Genomic DNA, 11136 nt, shown 5'->3' with positions numbered 1-11136 from the left:
GTAATAGTAGTAGTAGTGTATATAGTAGTAGTAATAGTAGTAGTAGTAGTAGTACTAGTAGTAGTAGTAGTAGTAGTAGTAGTAGTGGTGGTGGTGGTGGTGGTTGTAGTAGTGGTAGTACCAGTAGTAGTAGTAGTTTAAACAGTAGTTGTGGTGGCAGTGGTGGTAGTACTAGTAGTAGTAGTAGTAGTAGTAGTAGTATACAGTAGTAGTAGTAGTAGTAGTAGTAGTAGTAGTAGTAGTAATTGATGATAATGATGATAATAATGATAATAATAATAATAATAATAATAATAATAATAATAATAATGATAATAAAGACAACATCGGGCTTGAACTAGTGGTGGGCAGGAACCGATTACTAAAGTATTCATGGAATCGGTTCCTTGGGCTGGCGGATCCGTTGCAACCGGTTCTATACGTGCATCTTTAAGGCGCTGACCTTGAAAATCCTTGGTGCCTGAAAAAAAAAGTTTTAATTCGAGAATGAAAGGGTTACAGTAAAATCAACAAATGTGTATTCTTTTTTTTTTTTTTTTTATTTTACTTATGAGGACGATGATCATGGGTTCCCCTTCTGCTCGGCAGTATTAATTTTTAAAAGCACGCCCCAACAACCACCAGCTACAGCGTCACCCCCTATATCGCTCCCTGGGACCTTCCCAGATTGGCTGTCATTCCTGCCCGCGCTACTTAATTACTGGATCCATCTTATCGCCTCCTTCTACCTTCTGAACCCAGCTAGTACCCTCCTCTACCTGCTTTGTTATTATTTTCCCAGATTACTTTCACCTGAGTGAGTTATATTTGATTACTAACACAAACACATACAGCGCGCGATTCAAACTACTAAGTAAGAGAATGGTGGGGAAATGAGATTTTTCAGGGAAGACTAGTACAAGTTAATCCTTGATTATAAAATGCCGCGATACAACAGTAATAATAATAATAATAACAATAATAATAATAATAATAATAATAATAATAATAATAATAATAATGATAATAATAACAAAAACAAACACACAAGTCATCATCCACATAATCTACAACGTGCTCACAATACTAGTGCTGTACACACACACACACACACACACACCTGAAAATACCTGGTAAACATTAGAAATTAACCTAAATAATTTTTTTTACATTTTCTTGTTTTCCTTTTCCTCTACTATTCTTTCACTCCTCCTCCTCCTTCATTTCTCTTTTCTTCCTTCTTACTGCATACTTCAGCCTGGAAACACCTGAAAAACACGAATTTTCGCTGAACATTTACGGAAGAAGACTGGACACACACACACACACACACACACACACACACACAATGGATAGGTGGAATCTGTTACTTGGTGCATCTCAAAGGGAACATCGGGGAAGCGCTCTGGCTGTTCTATTTGCGTTCCGTCGGCCGCTGCCTCGGTTTCGGGGCTCGAACGAGATGCTGCTAAAAATAATAGTGTGTCTCAAGCCCCCCTCACCTTCATACCAAGTCGTGAGTGCGAGGGTCAACGGGGCCCTAGTGACAGCCTGTGGCACCAGCAGTGCCACCGACAGCCTCTGCGCGGCACCAGGTTGTGTGCCCTCCCGGAAATGGCTAAAAGACAAACTGTGTGCTGTGTGAATCCTGGTGCATTCTAGAAAGTGACATTGGGTTTGTGGAACAGAGGCAATCTGTGTACATCGATTGTGTAGAACCCGGAACAGCTTGTGCCAATCGCACAGGCTAACCCGGAACTAAAACTGCAACGATAGCAACAGTCTACTAGTAATGTCTGATTGACGTTTGTCTGTTGCTACATGCTGAGTTCTTCAACACCGAATTAAACACATGCCACTGTGACCGCTGAGGCTGCTGCTGTTATTCCGTGCTACTAACTGAAACGTACTAATGAAACGGTAACAAAAACTACTACTACTACTACTACTACTACTACTACTACTACTACTACTACCACTACCACCACCACAACTATTACTACCACTGCCATCACCACTACTACTAGTACTACCACCATACTATCAGTATTACTGATACCACAGCCAATAATAATAATAATAATAATAATAATAATAATAATAATAATAATAATAATAATAATAATAATAATTTGGAAGTGGTGTCCTGATGCAATAAGGCAGTGATAACAATGTCCCTGATTACCTCTTGCTTGGCCGAGGATCGCGAGTGATGGACATTGATGCACGAGAAGATAAACGTAAAAGAACATAAAACTTTCAAGACTTGAAAGCTTTTCTTGCTGAAAATGTTGATCTTGCGTTTGCTTAAGTTTTTCTTTCCGACACAAGTATCAAAATAGCTTCCTGCAGCTTCTCGACCTGTGCCCGGCGTGGCAGCGGGGCGCAACGGGCTCGGGGACGAGAAGCGGGCGCCATGGCGGAGGTGCAACATTTACCAGCGCAAGTGTCGGCTCAAGATTACATGACGAACCTCATGGTGGACGCGGATGACGAGGACGACGTGAGATTACATCTATCGGCACTGTGCGGGGATGCGAAGGGCATGCAGCGCACCCTGCAGGATCCCGCCACAGCCGAATGGTTGAACCACCGCGTGCGGCCCTACCTGTCCCCGCCCCTCAGACTCGCTGTCACTGGTAAGTCAAGTACAGAAGTGAAGTGCCTCTTACTACCACAAAAAAAAAAAAAATTATCCAATGAATTATATATATATATATATATATATATATATATATATATATATATATATATATATATATATATATATATATATATATATATATATATATATACACACACACACACACACACACATACACACACACAGACAAGGAATAATACAGTATTGTCTGTAATCAGATAGGCATAGAGAAGAGGCTCCCTGAGAGGCGGCGAAGGAGCGGCACTGTCCGGCGGATGACAGCCTGAGCTAAGGAGAAGGGGAGGGAAGTGTCATGAGAATCATAAATATAGATTTATATTTTCTGCAGATTTATGTGTGTGTGTGTGTGTGAGAGAGAGAGAGAGAGAGAGAGAGAGAGAGAGAGAGAGAGAGAGAGAGAGAGAGAGAGAGAGAGAGAGAGAGAGAGAGAGAGAGAGAGAGAGAGAGAGAGAGAGAGAGAGGAGAGAGAGAGAGAGAGAGAGAGAGAGAGTGTATCTAAGCACAACTTATGAGTGATATGAGTGATAGTAAATGTGTCGTCTTCATTTACAGGGATGTTTAAAGGAAAGCACTACGTAAGACGAGGTTAAAGGAAGCATATTACAGTCACATGAAAGAGACAAGGATAAAGACAAAGCAATGCAAGGGACAAAAATGTTTATGGGGATCGAATAAAAAGACGCTGAAGATAACGAGGAAAAGGGAAGTGTGTTAGAACACACACACACACACACACACGCGTTATATATATATATATATATATATATATATATATATATATATATATATATATATATATATATATATATATATATATATATATATATATATATATATATATATATATATATATATATATATATATATATATATATATATATATATATATATATATATATATATATATATATATATATATATATATATATATATATATATATATATATATATATATATATATATATATATATATATATATATATAGAGAGAGAGAGAGAGAGAGAGAGAGAGAGAGAGAGAGAGAGAGAGAGAGAGAGAGAGAGAGAGAGAGAGAGAGAGAGAGAGACTTTATTGTTGTAGTAAAAAGTACAACAAAGGAGGAAGACGGGTCCTGCCGGCCTCCCCCTGAACAAGAGGCAAACATACAGAGATCAGATGTACATCACATTACAAAATGGCACATACACATACATATACATATATATGCATACAATACACATACATACATATACAAAGGCACACATACATACACATACACGTACATGTATATATATATATATATATATATATATATATATATATATATATATATATATATATATATATATATATATATATATATATATATATATACCTGTGACGTCCATGTCTTCTGGCTGTGGTGGCTGGGTCTGGTGGCCGGATTCCAAACTCAGGGATGGCAAGTGTTTGGAGAAGGAGGTAAAGTCAGGGGCGGTCAGGGAGGTCCATTGTTTCTTAGGTGGGCGGGTGTCGACCATGTCAAGGGGAGTGGTGGGGGACAAACAAAGCCTGCTTGAAGTACCCTCACCTTTTTAATATAAACAATATTCTCCTGGGCCTCTCTTGACACAAAACTGACATCCTTACTGTCCAGAGGACAGACCATTATACCTCCTCAGCACTCCTCTTTTTGGAGAGCGTATGTACCAGCACAAAATTTTCTGGTATACAGGTTTCGTTATATGAATTCCCATAGGCCACTGAATAAGTACTGGGCCACATAGTGATTCCAGACATTCATTCCCACCTCGAATACAACACACTACTGAAGAAAGGTAAAGAAATACAAAATCGCGATCTAGTGAAAATGACTAGCTTTGGCGAAGTCATAAGCCAAATTACAAGAGAAATGGACAATCATAATGTATAAAGAAAATATCTTAATTAGCCATCATATTTAACGATATATATATATATATATATATATATATATATATATATATATATATATATATATATATATATATATATATATATATATATATATATATATATATATATATATATATATATATTCTTTAGTTAACGCATTACAATTGTCACAACTGACTACAAAAGATAAACCCACACTCTCATTGTGCACATGTACAGATTGTGAAGAGGAGAAAGCACTCTACTCAAAAGGAATGTATCCCATCAAGGGAAGCGTCCCACGATAATAAAAGACCCATGATAATAAAAAAGATATCTTGGGAACGGAGACACTGCCTGGGGAAAGAGTATACATTCTTGAGGAAGTAGAAATCCCATTGGAAAACAGTATTTTTATTATTTATTTATTTATTTATTTTAATAAAGGAATCTCCCCAGGAAGCAGTTCAGGAATGAGGTGGTGTCATTGAGGAGAGAGAGAGATGCTCTCTATGTGAAGATGTTCATGCTGAGGTGGAAGTTCCTCTGCTGGAAAGAGGAGCTGAAGAGGGATAAGTATTAGGAGTATAAGGGTATAAGAAGTGCTTATGGAGGCTTGTTTCAGGGATAAAATAAAGAAATTCAGAGAGAAAAATCTTTCATGGGAGAGTAGGTCTTTTGGAGTTGCCCATTGAAAATGAATAAGTGTTCTCACAATGGCAGAATGGTATATTGCTACAAAATAAGATGCCTATGAAAAAGAAAGAAACATTTCGTATTGTAAAACTGTCTCTGTGCATGGCAATGTTTTTAATTAAGTAAGCAATCATTCTTCCAACTGCCATTATATATATAAAGTAAATAAATAATAAATAAAAACAGAAATTACAAAACTTTGATTTTTTATGTTTCACTAACATAATTCTGTGGTAGGGGGGAACCAGGAGTGTGTGCAGCTACTAGTAGCAGCAGGAGCCAACATTGAGCTGGAGGATGTGAAGGGCCAGACACCACTCTTTGTGGCCACCTCACAGAGAAAACCCATCATTATGAAGGTTTGGACATAATTTATTTTATTCTCCTCAGTATTCAATAAACTCATTCTCTCAAAGTGGTGATATCAGTGGTAGTGTTAGCGGTTAAGACACCCTCTGCATACACTTCAGCTACTCACTCTCAAATGATCTAAAAAAGAAGAAAAAAAAGTTCTAGCTTCAAGAGCCTCCTCAGAGTCTACTCTCACATCAGCCTCATGGAAGGACTTAATACCTCCAGTACTCAATATAAAATGGTTCCTCTCAGTAAACTTTCAACACATGTAAACATCAGGTACTTCTTTTGCCCAACATCTATTCATTTACACTTCTTCCCGAATTGTTCCAAGCAAGCACAGGAAGGCTTTCCAGATCTCTCCTCCCTTGAAGGTAGATCCAGTCTAGTGGTGAATCTTTCAAAGCATTGTTTATTATTCTCTCTCTATCCCTGGTGTAAATTATGGGTCCATTAATGATTTCATTGCTACTCTCTCTTCTTGCTAAGACAAACTGGTATAAATAAAAGTAATTAATTTACATTTTTTAAACTATTTAGTGTTTGCATATTTCCAGACTCTACTAGAGGTTGGTGCTAACCCTGAGGGCAGCAAGAAGAACCGCTGCTCGCCACTTCTAGTGGCTGTGCGGGATGGATTCACAGAGGGTGTCAGGGTGAGACTCAACTGCCCACAACTGCTTCATAACACTTCAGTGTAAAGACTATCTACATTACAAGCTACAAAAACACTCACACCACAAGAGAAGGAACAACACAACTACACTGCACTGCAGCCCACTCCCACCTCAGAAACTAATGGACAAATTCTGTACGAAAAATTAACTGACTTACTGCATCTTCATACACAGTATTTCACACTGATTAATATCCTCTCAGAAAACATGCTTTCATATATATATATATATATATATATATATATATATATATATATATATATATATATATATATATATATATATATATATCCAACTCAGTCATAGAGCTTTCCACCTAATGAATGAATAAATGAATATACACCAATATAACACTATCCACCTCTTTTTTCTTCATCAGCTCCTCCTGAGGCATGGGGCAGACCCTGAACCCTTTGAGCAGATTTGTACCTGTGTCCCTGGCTGGCCACTGCACCATGCTGTGGTGTATGCACACTTCCCCTGCTTTCTGGAGCTAGTGAGAGGTGGTGCAATTACCAACCTCTCTTCACTGACCAATCAAATTTGCTCCAAGATAGTGGCCCGACTGTCCATACCCCACGCTATCCTCAAATATGCCAAGTAAGACATGTGGCCCAGTGCTGTTATTCTTTACAGAAATGAAGGGAGATGAAATATAGATGCATAAGAAAAAATGTGTACAGTACAAAATATCTCCCGAGTCATTTCAGTAAAGGGAATAATGTAACTATATCAACTACAACGAACATATATGAAGATAATTAAATTTCATTCTCTATGAAGAAAATTTTACATCTTTATGAAAACTGGTACCAACATTTGTGTACAAGCCAAAACTTCATCTTTCTAGTATTCCTTTATTGTCCAGGAAGAGAGACAGTGCACTGGTGGTTTACATTTAAATTTGCTTTTGTTATGTGCAGGGAAAGGCCAGAATTTGTGTCCCTCTACCATGAAAGTGGTGGAAATCTGTGGCAGCTGAATGCAGGAGGCATCACTGGTTCTGAGGAATCCACAGAAAACTCCCCAGCCAAGGAACGGTTGAAGGCATTGCTGGGTGAGCACTTTTGAAACTGAACACTTACATAATCTCACTTATACATTATGTACCAAATCAATGGGAATTGATCCAGGGATATATTTAGGGTATATATAAGGACCAGCAAATGCTCCCTTCCATTAAGTCTTTGAAGTGACTCATACTTACAAGTAATTCTGTTCATGAAACTATAAGATTTCACTGACCCTCTTCCATTCTCTGAACCACCTAGCTTCTCTTTCACTGTGACTTTACACACATGCACATACATACACACACACCTGTCTATGTTCCTCCAGTACATCCCACAATATTCGTACCATTGAAACAAAGCATCTCACCTTCTCTTCCTCAGGGACGCCGCTCAGCCTCAAGTCTCAGTGCCGTATTGCAATCCGGCGGCTGCTGGGGTGGCACAGGCTGGCTCACCTTGCATCTCTTGATGTCCCCTCCTGCCTGACTTCCTTCCTGAACTATGACGAGTTTTCTCAGTATTTACAAAAACCTAGGAAAGAAAAAGTTGTACAAGATCATAATTCAGAAGAATAGTTTTTGCTTTTATTCAGTAGATGTAATGTAATAACTGGCTAGGATACTAACATGTAGATAAAAAATTTGCAATGAGAAAATAATTTCCTTAGAATGCTTAATTTTGATAAATCCTGCAAGATGCACTTGAAAATACATAGTTTTTATAACGCAGATTTAACAAATCCAGCAAACAAAAGCAAAACGTATAGCAATAGAACTAACACTAAGAGCACTTTAAGGAATGTCGGCTGCTGGTCTCCGTGACATCACATGAGGCATTGCTACACAACACTTGTCTTCCTCTTATATGTAAAGTAATATTGTCTAGTCACTTTTATCTATGAAAATGCTTTATATGTTATATTAGGAATTTATATATGTATAAAGATGTTACTTAAAACTGCATAATCAATTATTATCCTTTGGAATCATCATGGTATGAGTGGAAGTATGAAGGTTCACCACACCATGACACAATGAGAGTTCTGTATTTCTCTTTACTTTAAGCCTGGATTCTGGTGTGATATGCAGTTGAAGGCATACATATAATGACTGGTCTTTTGTAGGTCTAAAAATCCTAGAAAAAACATAAATTGTAAGTCAGGGCAAGTGGTCAAACACAGCATTGTGAGGAAGTTTGGTTACATAGAAGAAATGAAGTAGAAATGATGAAATGTGATACAAGTAATGCAGATGCTGTGGAAGGCGTGGAAGGCATCTTTGTCAAGTGAAAGAACAAAGTGGTAAAGCATATGAAAAAATAATAAAATAAAATAAATAAACAAATAATAAAATAAATAAATAAAATAAATCTATAAAATAAACTATTAAGTACAATACGGAAGAAATAAATGCATGAACAGGATACTGTAAATTTTACTTTGGCAACCCAGTCTGAAGGAGCCAAAATACCAGATACCAAAATGGTCATGTTGTTTTCCTTAGAAACCTTTAATTCTTCACCAAGGAAAGAAGCCATCCACAATGTTAGGCATGCAGAGGGCTGCATCATCTCCTCCCACACTGTGTGGCAGAGGCAAATTGATCAATCTAACCCTAAATTAACCACTATAGGCAATGTATGGATAAAATCAACATTACAAAAACTGGTAAATTTTTATTAAGTTGTAAGCTATCAGTTTTATAAAGATAAAAAGAAATAATATATGGATTTTATACTAAATAAAGCTCTGTTCCTTAGTTACTTATATTTAGGAATGACTGGCAGATCCAGGGAGTTTCCATATCCTATTCAGCACCTACTTAGTAAAAACATCACTGCATAGCACCTACTGCCTTACTGAAGTAAACACAGCAGGAACATGTCCAACTATTAATAATGGACTAGAGTTCTTAATGTAAGGACACACAAACACACACAATCACACATATAAATACAAAATGTGGTTATAAAATGTTAAAAATGATTGCACCTTTTTTGTGACAGGCAGTGAAAACTGCACTGCTAAAATATGTGTAATATCTAAGAGCTATTTTGGTCCGGAAAACTAACTTTGGATTCATTTCAATGTGATGCTCTATGCTAGAACATGTATATGCCCCTAAAACATTCAGCAATACAATAATACTGTGCAGAAAGCTTCTGCTGTAGAAGAAGCATTTTGAGAGATCATGGATGAAAGTCAGAGTGGGAAGGAGACAGATGTTACCACCATGAGCAAGCCATCTCCCCACCAATGGAGGAAGAGGGTACACAAGCACCATAAAGAGGTGGACCTCTTTTCCTGATTGCCATGATGCTCTTTTCTCTCCCACTTTGGGTCTGTTCTGCTGAGATTAGTGCTCAGGAAGTAGAACCACAATGGCTGCCTTCAATGAGGAGGTGGAGCAGCTGCTAATTGGCCAAGAGGACTCTCAGGGCAACATTAACTCTGATGAGTTTGTTTGTCTTGTCCTAAGAGTTTAGCCTTCCTTCCATCACATTGGTGCATGGGAAGTAACAGCTATCCACTCCTACAGTATTTTCATTTGCATCTTATTGAAGTTTGCTTGAAAACTACATCCATTTAAAGTTAGAATTGTTGTGTTGACATTGGATCTTGAGTGAAGTTGGCCAGGCCTCTAGAATCAAGGGACAGAAGCACAAATGAATGCTGTCAACTGGAATGTCACAGAACACCCTGCACACAATTAAGATGCATGTGTAGTATGGCAGATCTACAGCATTTACATACATACATACATACATACATACATACATAATATATATATATATATATATATATATATATATATATATATATATATATATATATATATATATATATATATATATATTACATGGCACTTGAAAATTTAAAAGTATCTATTGTAGAGGAGAAAGAGGAAAATATATGGTGGAAGTTTTCTTACCCTTCAATGCAGGAATCCAAACTTTTAAGATTTAATGGAATGGTTAGATCCATGTTTCTTCCTTAGGATACTATGAATACATATTTTTTTGTAATGTATAATGAGCCAATCCCTTACTGGTATGGAAATTATATGATACTCCTAAATCAGTATATATTTGTCTGTGGGGACTGGCAAGGAGGATGACATCATGTTGAATTTATTCTCATGGTGTGTTCTGGATTGTTGCTTCAAATTCCTCAGAAAGTGGACTGGTGGGTGAGAGCCTGGACGAAATGGTCGTGGACAAGCACACACCAGAGGGCCAGTTTGGCAGTCCTGGCTGTTAATCACTGTAACCAAGAGAGAGAAAGAAGGGAAAAAGGAATGAGTATGCAGAGAAAACAATGAAACCACAAACATACAAACTATCTACGCTACTACTATTTCAACTGGGCTAAAGACAAATGATGTTAGTGTGTTAGAATTAAATAAATAGTAGTATTTAATGTAACAACAGTAAAAGAGTTTTCCATGCAAAAAAGAAAATTTATGGGTAGAAAAATAAATCAAATAAATAAATAAATAGAAATAGTGATGTGATTATACTCACATAAAAATTCAGTTGGAAATAGTTAATCTATCTTCCTATAACTCAAATTAAAACATTTATCATCATCGCCACCATCAAAATGAAAATACATATAATGCAAATCTCTTTGATGAAGTGGAGGACTTCAAGAAATAAACTGAAATCACATAACAATTCTTTGCCTTGGTGACAGCAACAATACCAGTGATGAGGCAGCACTCTTCATTAATGACACACTGAAAACCTTTCAAGCCAAGTCACTAGCATGGCTCAACATGCACGCACACACACACATCACTGATTTACCAACAACTTATGGTCCAGTACTAAACAAGAGATATTTAACAACCTAAATTCATATATACATCTGTTTGACTAT

The 11136-nt window shown here is 37.1% G+C and overlaps 2 protein-coding genes across 17 annotated transcripts in view; one reads left to right on the top strand and one right to left on the bottom strand.

Annotated features, from left to right (window-relative positions):
• The first annotated feature begins 1404 nt into the window (after positions 1 to 1404).
• Positions 1405 to 8213, top strand: LOC135102409 (ankyrin repeat and SOCS box protein 12-like). Of its 3 annotated transcripts, none has more exons than XM_064007672.1 (7): positions 1405 to 1768; positions 2332 to 2618; positions 5450 to 5571; positions 6124 to 6222; positions 6623 to 6843; positions 7167 to 7300; positions 7638 to 8213. In XM_064007672.1, the coding sequence occupies exons 2-7, from the start codon at positions 2396 to 2398 to the stop codon at positions 7829 to 7831; spliced, it is 993 nt and encodes a 330-aa protein (XP_063863742.1). In that variant the 5' UTR covers positions 1405 to 1768; positions 2332 to 2395; the 3' UTR covers positions 7832 to 8213. The 3 variants fall into 3 exon arrangements, with proteins under 3 accessions (XP_063863742.1, XP_063863744.1, XP_063863741.1); XM_064007674.1 differs by having other exon boundaries at positions 1499 to 1654; XM_064007671.1 differs by having other exon boundaries at positions 1503 to 1899.
• Positions 8214 to 8915: 702 nt separating this feature from the next.
• Positions 8916 to 11136, bottom strand: part of LOC135102405 (dedicator of cytokinesis protein 7-like) — a 36048-nt gene continuing 33827 nt past the window's right edge. For all 14 annotated transcript variants that reach the window (XM_064007648.1, XM_064007661.1, XM_064007657.1 and 11 more), the window contains one exon: positions 8916 to 10518. Coding sequence is in view for 2 of the 14 variants with exons in the window: in XM_064007661.1 (XP_063863731.1) it covers positions 10512 to 10518 (7 nt within the window). In the remaining 12 variants the exon portion in view is untranslated. The remainder of the gene's footprint in view (positions 10519 to 11136) is intronic.

Source organism: Scylla paramamosain, chromosome 7 (genome assembly GCF_035594125.1).
Source record: "Scylla paramamosain isolate STU-SP2022 chromosome 7, ASM3559412v1, whole genome shotgun sequence".
In the NCBI taxonomy this organism is placed as follows: domain Eukaryota; kingdom Metazoa; phylum Arthropoda; class Malacostraca; order Decapoda; family Portunidae; genus Scylla; species Scylla paramamosain.
Note: the sequence above shows the minus strand (reverse complement) of the source record. Positions and strands in the feature narration are given on the sequence as shown.

Coding starts and splice junctions, on each gene's coding strand:
- LOC135102409 (XM_064007671.1), top strand. Junction 6,223..6,622: donor GATTCACAGAGGGTGTCAGG/GTGAGACTCAAC, acceptor TTTCTTCATCAG/CTCCTCCTGAGGCATGGGGC. Junction 6,844..7,166: donor GCTATCCTCAAATATGCCAA/GTAAGACATGTG, acceptor TGTTATGTGCAG/GGAAAGGCCAGAATTTGTGT.